Consider the following 13299-nt stretch of genomic DNA (forward strand, 5'->3'; position numbering starts at 1 on the left):
AACTCCTCTGTACCAAACCGCCCCTCCCCAAGCCATGATAGTTTATATAATAAAGACGAATCTATAGATAAAGCACGTGTTGTGCCCCCCGCCCCGTGATGATCCAGGCTAAGAAAGAGGTTTTAGTAAACTTATTAAATGCTATGTTATTGTTTTGGGAGTGAATTTCTTGAATGGAGTGTTGACTGATCTGCTGAACTTCACTGGGTCCAGGCATGCCTTTTCATTTGGATTGGTATTTAGAGTGACAAGTTGCTTTCACCTTGCTTCTCACATCTGTTCGGAGGGGTCACATTTGGGTCCATCTGCTGGCTCTCCATTTGTGCACTATCACAAAATTATGCTAGAGTTGTGGGTGCTCTATAGTCTCCTTATTTTATGTCCAGGAGAACAGTATCTCAGTTGCCAGAGTTAATATAATAAAGGAAGGGCTTTTTAGATGCCTGGCTCAAAACCTTTTGCACACAGTTAAGAAAACCATATTCTTAGAGCTGGTTGCCTAATTTAAAGATGAAGAAATTGAGACCCAGTCCTTGCAAGACTAGTCAGGTAGTGAGTCAAGAAGGATAGGACCATAAAGACATGGGAATTCTGGCATCATCATCATCATAATTAATATTGAGCATTTATGTGCCAGGCATTGTGTTTCTCACTTTATCTGGATGATCTCATTTAATCCTCATATCCTTTGAGCACAGGTACTATCGTTTTCTTTTCATTTAAAAACAAATGTTGAAATTGAGACTTAGAGGTTAAGTAACTTGTCCCAGGCATCCTGGATATCTGATAATAGTCTGTGCTGTTTTTAAAAATTGTTACTATCTAATATGTTTTCATTTATTAGCAGTTTCTACCAGTTTTGCTGTCCACAGAATCTGACTGCTCATAGATGAAAGCTAAAATGCTCTACTAGAAATGAGTGGCGGGTGGTTATGAAGATCTCCAGCAATATGTGTATGCCAGCCGTATCTGGCTTTAAACAACCTATTTTATGTATTATGTTATGAAAACATTGAAAGCATCATGTATTAAGTATCACACTGGTTCAAAGAAGTCTGAAATACCTTTGCCTTTGCTTTTTACAGAGTGCTGAGTAAAAGTAGTTAGAGAGGTTGCAGGGTGGGATGGGGAGAGAGGTAGAAAAAGATGATGAGGCACTGGGCACAAATGACAGGCCTGTGAAACAGACAGCCCTATTGATTTCTGCCGCGAACCGCATTCTGCAGGAAAGAATGGAAATCCATTACACCAAGTGCATAGCGGACAGATCCCTTTGAAAAGCAGTTAGATGCCATCTAATCCCAAATCATTTAAAAACAATTTTGGAGTACCCAGAATTTTAAAATGCCCTAAGTAGTTTGTCTCTTACACTGGAAGAACAGTGAAATGGATGGAAAAACAGTATTTTCATGGTGTTTTCCTCTCATATATTGTGTTTAATTGTGCAACTTAAAGAGTGTGTTAAAATTGCATTTTAGATATGTACAAATCTGGGGGGTAAGATATAGTCCCTTGAATATTCTGAAATACACCAAACATAGGATATGGAAGAAACCTTACCAGATACCTTTCTTTAAAAAAAAAAAGAAAAGAAAGAAAAAATTTATTTTGATACAATTTTAGAGTTTTAGAAAAGTTACAAAAATAGTATAAAGAACTCTCATTACCCACATTTCCCAAATATTAATGTTTTGTCGTGTTTTCTTTATTTTTTCCTCTTTTAAATAATACTATTTTACGAGGTACATCTTCCAAAGCTCCATTTGAAGAAACTGTAGTGTCGTGTTACGCCACACAGAGATACAGGGCTGGGGAGATGATCTCAAGCAGAAGAGAAAGTGTGGAAAAGGGGTTGGGGAGTCAAATGATAGCTGAGTGATTCCAAATCTTTTTGGATTTGAGGCATCATGCGGTTGTTTTATTTTGTAATTAAAGTGAATTTTATTTTGAAATACAGAATACTCCCTGAGATAACTGAATAGTCCCAAGGTTAAAAATCAGAGTTAGAAGGATGAGTTGTGATATGTATAGTGGTGTGAGAATGACAAGGGAGAATTAAAAGTTAAAAGAAAAAAAAATTGGAAACAGCACAAGAATATAAAATAGAAATCAAGAGCCTCCAAAAGGTGAAAATTTGGTCATTTACAAAGAACCAGTTTGCCTGAAGAACAAAGACAACAGAATGGGGCTTAAAGCAGTTGAACTCTGGGGTGGTTGAGGGGAGGGGGTAGGGATCCAGGGGGAAAGAAAGCAATCACTCAGAGAAACCAAGGATTTTAGAAGTTTTCAAAGAAGGGAAGGGAGAGTTTTACAATAATCCCGGGACCCCGAGATCATGACCTGAGCCGAAGTCAGACACCTAGCCAACTGAGCCAGCCAGGCACCCCGAGAGTGTCTTTCACAGAGCAGAAGTTTTTAATGATGTCCAGCTTCTCAGTTATTTCTTTCATAGATCAGGCATTTGATGTCTCTAAAAAGTTATCACCATAGCAAAGGTCATCTAAATTTTCTCCAATGTTCTCTTCTAGGAGTTCTATAGTTTTGAATTTTACATTTAGGCCTGTGATCCATTTTGAGTTAATTTTTGGAAGTGTGTAAAGTCTGTCTAGATTCATTTTTGGTATGTGATGTCCAGTTGTGCTAGCACTGTTTGTTGAGGAGATTTCTTTTTGGCTCCATTGTATTGCTTTTGCTTCTTTGTCAAAGATCAGTTGACTGCATTTATGGGGATCTATTTTTGGTCTCTCTGTTCTATTCCATTGATCTGTGTGTTCTTTCACCAATATCACACTGCCTTGATTACTGTAGCTTCATAGTAAGTCTGGAAGTAGAGTAGTATCAATCTTCCAGCTTTGTTATTCTCCTTCAATGTTGTGTTTACTATTCTGGGTCTTTTGCCTCTCCATATAAACTTTAAAATCAGTTTGTTGATTTCCATAAAATAACTTGCTGGGATTTCAATTGGGATTACATTGAATCTATGGATCAAGTTAGGATATCTTGACAATATTGAGTCTTCCTATTCATGAACATGAATCTTGTTACTATTATTTAGTTCTTCTTTGATTTCCTTCATCAGAGTTTTGTAATTTTCCTTATATAGATCTTGTCTGTATTTTGTTAGATTTATACTTAAGTATTCTAGTTTTTTGCTTGCTAATGTAAATGGCATTGTGTTTTAAATTCAAATTCTGTTTGCTGCTATAAAGCAATTGACTTTTGTATATGAACTTTGTATCCTGCAACATTGCTGTAATCACTTATTAGTTTCAGGAGGTTTTTTGAATTTTTTGGATTTCCTATATAGACAGACAATCATGTCATCTTGAACAAACACAGGGTTTTTGTTTTATTTTTCCTTCCCAATCAGTATACCTTTTATTTCCTTTTCTTGTCTTACTGGACTAGCTAGGACTTCTAGTACAATGTTGAAAAGGAGTGGAAAAGGAGTTGCCTTATTCCTGACTTAGCAGGAAAGCTTCTAGTTTCTTGGCGTTAAATATGATGCTAGGTGTAGATTTTTTATTGATTTTTTTTCTTAATTTTAGAGAGAGAGAAAGAAGGAGAGAGGGAGCATGAGTGCGGGGAGGGGCAGAGGGAGGGAATCTCAAGCAGACTCCCCGCTGAGCGTGGAGCCTGCCACAGGGCTTGATCTCATGACCCTGAGATCACAGCCTGAGCTGAAACCAAGAGTCAGATGCTTAACCAACTGAGCCACCCAGGTGCCCCAATTTTTTTATAGATTTTTAAAAATTGAGTCAAGTAAGTTCTTCTCTTCTAAGTTTATATTAATTTTTTTTTTTTAGATTTCATTTATTTATTTGAGAGAGGGAGAGGGAGAAGCAGGCTTAGCAGGGAGCCTGATGTGGAGCTTGATCCCCTGGGATCATGACCTGGGGCAGACACTTAACCATCTGAGCCACCCAAGTGCCCCTGTATTCCTTCTTTTTAAAGGCTGAATACTATTCTATTATAGATATATCCACATTTTGTTTACCCATTTATCCATTAGTGGATAGTTGGGTTGCTTCCACCTTTCTGGCTATTGTGAATAATTCTGCTATGAACATGGGTGTACAAGTAGCCCTTTGAGACCCTGCTTTCAGTTCTTCTAGGTATAATTGCTGGATCATATGGTAATATTTTCATTTTATTGAGTTTATTGAATATTATATGCAAAATTTTATATACAAGGATATTCATCGCACTGATGTTTATAATAGCAAAAATTTGAAAGCAGCCTTGCTATGTATCAGTGGGTGACTGGTCACATAATTACAGTACATCCATACAATGAAGTATACTGCAGCTGTTTAGGAAGATCTGTATGTTTTTACATGTCAAAATGTCTAGATAGATTATAATATGAAAAAACAAATTATAAAATAATATGTTAATATGAACCTGTTTTTTTTAAGAAGTTCTATTGTGAGAGAGAGAGAGAAAGAACGGGAAGGGTGAGGGGCAGAGGGAAAGGGAGAAGCAGACTCTGCGCTGAGCTGGGAGCCTGATGTGGGGCTCTATCCCAGGACACTGAGATTGTGACCCCAGCCGAAAGCAGATGTTTAACCAACTGAGCCACCCAGGTGCCCTGCATATGAACCTGTTTTTTTTTTTTTTAAATTGTATGTATGTATGTATGCTTCAAAAAATTTTTTTAAGGATAACACACTTCTGTAGGTTGAGGGGGATGAGGGGATAGATTATAAGTGCAGTAGAAGAGCAGACCTTTATCTTACGACTTCACAAGTTACTGCATCATGTGCATCATATCAGTATTTATAAGAGGCACAGTTTTATAAGCAGAAAAACCAATTTAAGTGATTGTAGTTTTGGAAAAAATAAAGCTTAACTTCCAATTGTCTGTGACATACAAAGAAAATGTTATCTATTTCATTACTTACTAAGGGTTTTTATGTCTACGATGTCAAATGCACATCACTGAGATCTTTAAAGTATCTTTTTTATTGTTATATGTAATATGAAGGGTATTTATTGTCTTGTGGCCTGACATATAAAATTAGCACAGTGAATTCCTATCAAAATGGTTTTACGTAAGGAAAATGTTCTTCTGTTTTTGGATCATACTTGAATGGTGCTATCCGTTTCCTGTGACTTGGTGTGGTGAGGTATGTAGTGGAATCGTAGGCTTCCTCTGCTCTTGAGGAGAACATTGCTTCGTTTAAGCATTGTGTTACACTACACACTGAATTTTGTTCTTTGCCTTTTCTTCTGACAGTAGATCTTCATGGAGGAGCACGGAGTGACCCAAACCGAACACATGGCTACCATAGAAGCCCATGCAGTTGCCCAACAAGTACAGCAGGTCCATGTGGCCACCTACACTGAGCACAGTATGCTGAGTGCTGATGAAGACTCACCTTCTTCTCCTGAGGACACCTCTTACGATGATTCAGACATACTCAACTCCACAGCGGCTGATGAGGTAACAGCCCATCTAGCTGCTGCAGGTAATACTGTTTGGGTCGGAAGCTCTTCAGTTTTTTTCTTAACCTCTGGTATTGTGCATATCTGCAAGGGCCTAGAATGCAGGCATTCTCACATATATCACATTTTCATGATTTTTTTAAGCCTTGCATTTACAGCTTATGCCTGTATTCTACTGAGACTTAAGATCTAGAATGGCATACTCTTAATGATATGACTTTGGTTTTGTTTTTTTCATCCATTCTAACAGTCTTTTGACTTCTTACTAAAACATTTAGTCCATTTACAGTAAATGTAACCACTGGTATATTTAGGTTTAAATTTATCATGTTTACAATATGCTTGCTTTCTCTTCATCCCACTCACTCTGTGTTTACTTTTCCTTTGTGTTTTAGAGGGACTGAAAAGTTTTTAATTTTTTTTCTTGTTAGTTTGGAAGTTACACACACTTTTACTATTAGTGGTACCCCTACTAATTATAATTATAATTATAATACATCCTTAACTTATTTCAAAGTCTTCTGTAATTTGTCCTTTTAAGGGATAATGCAAGTTTCTTAGAACACTTGAATTTTATTCCCCTGCTTCTGACCTATATGCTATTGTTATTCTGTGTATTAATTCTTTGTATATTTTAAGCCATACAAGACATTATTTTTGTTTTATACTTAATGTTCATTTTTTCCTTTATATCCAGCTTGCCTTCTGAGAATTTTTCTTCTATGTAAAGATAACATTTAATATTTCCTTCAGCATGGAAGTCTCTCAGTTTTTCATTGTCTGAGAATGTTTTTATTTAACTTTCAATCTCAAAGGATGTTCTCACTGGGTATAGAATTTTAGGTTGGCACTTATTTTTTTCCCCTCGTATCAAAGATACCATTCCCACTAGTTTCTGTCCTTGCTTTTCAGAATTCAGCTGTTTCATTCTAACATTTGCTCCTTTGAAGGTTATCTCCCACATAGGCCCCCCTCCAACTGTTATTAAGATTTTCTCTGTCTTAAGTTTTTTGTTTGTTTTTCTGTCTTCAGTTTTTGTGATACATCTGGCTTTGGACTTCTATTTATTCTGTTTAGGATTCTTTGAACGTCTTGAATCTGTGAATTGATGTCTTTCATCAATTCTGGAAAATCTTAGTCACTAGATTTTTTTTTTTTTAAGATTTTATTTATTTATTTGAGAGAGCAAGAGCATGCACAAGAAGGGGGGAGGGGCAGAGGGAGAAGGAGAAGCAGACTCCCCGCTGATCAGGGAGACTGATGTGGGGCTCGATTCCAGGACCCTGGGATCATGACCTGAGCTGAAGGCAGACGCTTGACCCACTGAGCCACCCAGGTGCCCCTTAGTCACTAGATTTTGCTTCAGTTTTGCTTCTGCTCCATTCCATCTTTTCCTTCTGTGACTCCAATTAAATATGTTAGTTTTCCTCATTGAATCCTTTATGTCTCTTACCCTCTATTCTGTATTACCATCATTTTGTCTCTTTATGCTTCACTCTATGTAGTTTCTTCAAACTGTCTTCCAGTTTATTAATTTTTCTCACCAACTATGTCTGAGGTGATTTAAATCTGTCTACTGAGGTACTAATTTTAGTAATAGTTAATAGTTTCATTTTTTTTTGTTTTAGAATTTCTAGTATGTTTTTTCCCTCCCAAATTTGTACTATTATAGTTTCCAATTGTAATAGAAAAAAAAAGTTTTTTAAATCTCTGGGAGTGAAGTAAGCATCATGATTTTACAATACATTTGGTAATTCTACTCTCTGAAGTGCCTATGGGTCTTTTTCTGTTATATGTTGTTAGTGCTATTTCTTGTTTATGTTGGTTTTTCTCTTCATGTATTGGTTATATTTAAATGAATGCTGGATGGTGTGTTTGGAAATTTATTTTTAGAAATAATTTGGGGTCTAGAATAGTATTATTGTCCTCTAGAGAGGATTTTTGTTTGCTTCTGCCAGATGCCTGAGGACACTAGCAATCCTGGATTATCTTAATCCAATTTAAGGTTTGAGATTTTCTGGGCCACTAAATGACTTAAAGCTGGGCTGTATTTTGTACCATTCCCTTTGCTATTTACATTGTATACTTAGCACTATGGGGGAAGACTCCATGTAAACCATGCCTGGATGGGTTTAATATTGTATAAGGAACATTGATCTTAGAAGATATTTAGGGAAAGTTGGACAGTAAATCAGTTATCAGGAATGGCCAAAATACTTTATCTTTTTTTAGTATGTGCTGTATTTAAGGAAAAGAAGACAAATGTGATGAAAAACAACCTTATTACTCTCAGTTATAATCCACTGTGTACTTCTGGAATTGTGAATTTAAAATAAGGCTCAGTGGCAGAACACATTTGAGATGTTTGTAAAATATGTTTTTGAAATATTTATACTTCCCAGAAGAGGGCATCCTAACATAATGAATTCAGGTTAACCGCTTTCCTAGGAAGGAAGATGCTTTTGAGACATAGTTTTGCTGTATTACTGTACTGCACTGTCATAGTGTTAAAATTAGGAAAGGACTTTAATCTAACATTTTCACGTGGCAGATACGGAAACTGAGGCCCAGCTGGTAGAAATCATTTACCATTTAATCATTCAACAATTATTGAGGAATTACTGTATGCTCTATATCACTGTATATAAATACTACGAACAAGACAGGAAAGACCTTGCTCCTAGCTTACAGACCAGTGGTGGGGAGAAGGGTACAAATAATAAAGTAAAATAATTTCAAAAAGCACTGAATACTCTGGAGGAAATAAGGTGAATGGAGAGGGAAGGGAAGGAGATTGCTGCTTTTCTAATCCTATTCTCTTCCTCCCTCCACTGAGGTAATCACTATTCTAAATTTGATCTTTATCATTCTCATGCACTTCTTTTATTTCTGCTGTATATGTATGTATCAATAAACAATACTTAGCATTGTTTGGCATATTTTAAATTTTATAAAAATGATAACACTCTAACCCTATCTCTCTGTAACATTGTTTATCTCATTCAGTATTATTTTTTTGAGATTCATTCATGTTGATAATGTGGCAGTATGTTTTTATTTTAAGTGTTATTTGGTATTCCATTCATTACATATATTGGTATAGCACTTAGGCTGTTTATAAGTTTTTGCTATTACAATAACTGCAAATGAAAATTATTTTATCTTTTCTTGTGCAAATTGTGGGAGTTTCTTTTGGCACTGGTTTTCAGACTCTTGACATTTCCCATAGTGATACATTTTACATTGTGATCTGGGATAAATGAATGCACATATAACTGGAATAACAATTTCTCATGGAGTAATACTTACCCTTCTGCCATGACACACCCACTGATATGTTCTAGTGTCTTTCACTTTATTCCATTTTATTAAAAAACAAAAGCTACTCATGAACCACCAAAGAACAGAAACCTGCAGTTTGAAAACACTGCTGAAGGGTATATCCAGGAGGATAATGAGAGGGCAAAGATGGGCACGTTTTCAACTTTACTAAATATTCCAAATGTCTTTCCAAATCAGTATATCAATTTACATCCCCACACAGCATGCTGGAGTGCCTGTTGCTTCCAGTCCTCACCATTTTTGGAATTGTCAATCATTTTTTGTTTTTGCCAGTCTGATGAAATAGTATCTCATTGTCTTTTTAATTTGCTCATCTCTGAGCTAGAGATTTTAGCCAGTGCAGGAAGACAAGATAGAGTGCCATTTCAGACTATTGAAATGACTTTTTATTGACTATTGCTTTTCTTCTTTTGCATATTTCCTCTTTATGCTTTTGTCCAATTGGGTTGGTTTGTTGTTTTTTCTTTTTTTTTTTTTTTTTTAGTTTATTTATTCATGAGAGAGAGAGAGGCAGAGGCAGAGGGAGAAGCAGGCTCCCCGTGGAGCAGGGAGCCCGATGCGGGACTCGATCCCAGGACCCTGGGATCATGACCTGAGCCGAAGGCAGACGCTTAACCAACTGAGCCACCCAGGCGTCCCTGTTGTTTTTTCTTATTGTAAGAGTTATTGATATATTTTTTAATACTGTTCTTTTCTTGATAATATACATTGCATTTAGTATCTTCTCCCAATTTGTTGACCACTCCTTCCCTCAATTTTTTATTATTTCTTTTGTCCATATAGGTTTTAGTTTATATTATTGTGAAATTTATCAGTCTTTTACCTTACTGTTTATCCTTTTGGAGTCTTATTTAAGGAATTCTTACCCCTGAGTTCATAAGTACTCTTTAGCAGTTTATTGCAGAAGTTACAAAGTTCTTTGTTGTTGTTTTAATTTAGCTCTTTAATTCACCTGGATAATATTTTTGTGTATATGATATAGGGATCTAGTTTCATTATTTTTCCATACAATCATTTGTCCCAGTACCATATTTTTAATAGTTCATCCTTTTCCCACCTCTGTCTTCTGACACAGGAAGGTGTTTGTGAACTGTTAATTCAGTTGCATTGGCTTGTTTGTCTATCCTTCAGCCAGTTCCGTACTGTCTTAATGACTGTAGTTTTATAGTAACTACTGATATTTGGTAGGATGAGTGCACCTTTTTAAATTCTTCACAATTATTCTAGCTATTTTTGGCCTTTTGCACTTCCATTTAAGTTTTAGGATCAGCTTATCAAGTTCCAGAAAAACCCATACTGGGACTTTTATTTGAATTGTATTGAATTTATAAATTAATTAAGCACCTTTATTCATAATAGCCTAAAACTGGAAATTACCCAAATGTCTATGAATAGGATAACGGATAAACTGTGATTTATTTATATTCTGGAATATTACTCATCAATAAAAAGGAACAAACTACTAACACATATAACAGTGTGGATAAATCTCAAAAACATTATTCTAAGTGAAAGAAACCTTACACAAAAGAATATATACTGTATGATTCCATTTATTTCAAGTTCTAGAATAGATAGGGCTAAAATAGGGTGAAAAAAATCAGAATTGTGGGTACTTTTGAGAGATTGGGCGGGAACTGACTGGAAGGAGACATGAGAACTTTCTGTAGTGGTGGTATTATTAAATATCTTGATAGATTGGTTATCATAAGTACATTTTCAAAATTTATGGTACACTTACACAAAATTGAATATACACTTAATATTTGTACATTGCATTATATGTACATTGCATTATATGTACATTTTACCTCAAAAGAAAAAATTGTAAAGAAGTATTGAACTCTAGCTAATGATATTCCCACTGAATAGATAGGGGAATCATACTGCAGTTTTCATGCATCAGAATAAAAAAATGATATGGATTGATGAATGGATAGAAAGATGGATGGGGTGCCTGGCTGGCTCACTAGAGCATGCAACTCTTGATCTTGGGGTTGTGAGTTCAAGCCCCATGTTAGGTGTAGAGATTATTTAAAAAATTTTTTTAAATCTTAAAAAAGTAAAAAAGAAAGATGGATAGATGTATATGGTAAAATGTTATGGTAGAGTGGTAGATATATGAATGTTCACCAAAAAATTCTTTCAACTTTGCTCTATATTTGAAAAGTTTTAGTAATAAGATATTGGACTCTTACAGATCAATAGAATAAAAACAAATTAGCTAATTAAAAAATGGACAAAGGACTTAAGTAGACATCTCCCTAAAGAAGACGTACAAGTGGCCAAGAAGCCCGTGAAAAAGATGTTCACATTACTAATCATCAGGCAGATGCAAATCCAAACCACAATGAGTTGCTACCTGACACCTGTTAGGATCGCTCTTATCAAAACAAAGGATAAATATTAGCAAGGATGTGGAGAAATTGGAACCCTTACATGCTGTTGGTGGGAATATAAAATGGTGCAGCCTCTATGGAAAATGGTATAAAGGTTCCTTAAAAAATTAAAAATAGAACTACCCTATGATCCAGCAATTTCACCTCTGGGTACATATTCAAAAGAATTGAAATCAGGATCTCATAGAGTATTCACATTCCCATGTTCATTATTCACAATAGCCAAGATGTGGAAGCAACTCAAGTGTCCATTGACAGATGAATGGATAAAGATAATGTGGTATATGTATAGAATGGAATATCATCCAGCCTTTAAAAAGAAGGAAATCCTCGGGGCGCCTGGGTGGCTCAGTTAAGCGTCTGCCTTCGGCTCAGGTCATGATCCCAGGGTCCTGGGATCGAGCCCCGCATTGGGCTCCCTGCTCAGAGGAGAGCCTGCTTCTCCCTCTGCCTCTCCCTCTCTATCTGCTTGTGCCCTCTCTCGCTGTGTCTCTCTCTGTCAAATAAATAAATAAAACCTTTAAAAAAAAAAAAAAAAGAAGGAAATCCTGCCATATGCAACAACATGGGTGAACCTTGAGGGCATTATGCTAAGTGAAAGAAGCCAGTTACAGAGAGGGACAGATACTGCATGATTCCACTTTACATGAGGTATCTAGTCAAACTCATAGAAACGGGTAGAAGGGTGGTTGCCAGCAACTGGGGTATGGGAATGAGAGTTGCTCTTCAACAGGTATAAAGTTCCAGTTATGCAAGATGAATAAGTTCTACAGATCTGGTCAACATTGTGCCTATCTTTAACTGTATTGTACACTTAAAAAATTAATATGGTAGATGTCATATATTAAGTGTTCTTATCACAGTTAAAAAATAAAATACTGGAAAAAAATGTATCAATAGGATTTTTTTTTTTATCTAGCAGCTATTTATGATGGAAATGAAGGTTAAAAGCATTAATTTATTTTTTGACTTGATCTGGGGCTCTTTAGAGGAGTTTATTTAAGTCAGACTGATTATACTACTAAATAACATGTAGAGAGATCTGTCTAGATTTTCAGGGAGGCTTATTTTAATTGAGCCCCTTAGACCATATATAACATGTGCTAGTGTAAATGTGAGTAAACTTAATTTTCAAATAAGCCTTTTATAGGGTTTACAAATAAGGATAAAAGTGGATCGTCTGCTTTAAAAAGAAAAAGGAATGTCCTTGATATGTTGAGATTCCATGAATCAGAGACTCCAATAATTCCTTAGGGTCTACCCTTTATTTTAATAATTAGTTTGAGGACAAGCCAGACCAACTTTTATTAACATTTTTTCCTTAGAGTGGGATAGTTTTCATCTTTTTCCTGCCAGCGTGCTTTCATCAGTTTAACTTTGTGGTCAACAACTCCATTTTAGGCACAATTCTCAGATATATAAGAAAAAATTTCCAATTAAGATAATATTCTTCCAGCTATTCCTCTTATGGGTGTTGTTACTATTTGAGTTCCAAGCATGAGTGATTATCTCTCTTCCTTAACTTGGCAGTGTCTTGGGGTAATGGAAAGAGGGGCACAGGGATGGAAATGAAATTTGAAATCTGTGATTCTTTTGGCAAGCTCTTCCTCTCAATGCTGCAATTTCATTTAGCACCTCTGAGAATATTGCCTTCACAGTATGGGCATGCTGGCAAAACACAACACAACATTATGTAAAATTTAGCTAGTGTATGGTGGGGAGGTGGTTAAGTCAGTCACTTTGTAGATTCCTTGTAAGTTTCATTGGTAAATGAAAATGATTTGTGTTGAACAATAGTGAACTATGTTGATAATATCAGGACCATTCTATATTTACTGAGAACATATTAGGAAATAAAGGCTACCTTTCTCGTGCCTTTAATTGCTTTCTGTCTCGTAGAGCTGACGGGCTTTGCCTGATCTCAGCACCCGCGTTATTGTTTCAGGTCCTGTGGGAATGGCTGCTGCCGCTGCAGTGGCGACAGGAAAGAAGCGGAAACGGCCTCACGTGTTTGAGTCTAATCCGTCTATCCGGAAGAGGCAGCAAACACGCCTGCTTCGGTGAGGGCTCCCTTCTCCGTGCTGTTGCTGTTCCTCCAGCGCTTCATGGT

At 36.1% G+C, this 13299-nt stretch overlaps 1 protein-coding gene across 6 annotated transcripts in view; it reads left to right on the forward strand.

Moving 5' to 3' along the window:
• Positions 1 to 13299, forward strand: part of NRF1 (nuclear respiratory factor 1) — a 141909-nt gene that overhangs the window by 39654 nt on the left and 88956 nt on the right. For 5 of the 6 annotated variants that reach the window (XM_036101283.2, XM_036101286.2, XM_036101289.2 and 2 more), the window contains exons 2-3: positions 5240 to 5471; positions 13135 to 13249. In XM_036101283.2, the coding sequence (XP_035957176.1) occupies positions 5249 to 5471; positions 13135 to 13249 (338 nt within the window). In that variant the 5' untranslated portion in view covers positions 5240 to 5248. The remainder of the gene's footprint in view (positions 1 to 5239; positions 5472 to 13134; positions 13250 to 13299) is intronic. The other variant, XM_036101285.2, reaches the window with a different exon arrangement.

The sequence above is a fragment of the Halichoerus grypus genome, chromosome 12, assembly GCF_964656455.1.
Source record: "Halichoerus grypus chromosome 12, mHalGry1.hap1.1, whole genome shotgun sequence".
NCBI classification, from domain to species: domain Eukaryota; kingdom Metazoa; phylum Chordata; class Mammalia; order Carnivora; family Phocidae; genus Halichoerus; species Halichoerus grypus.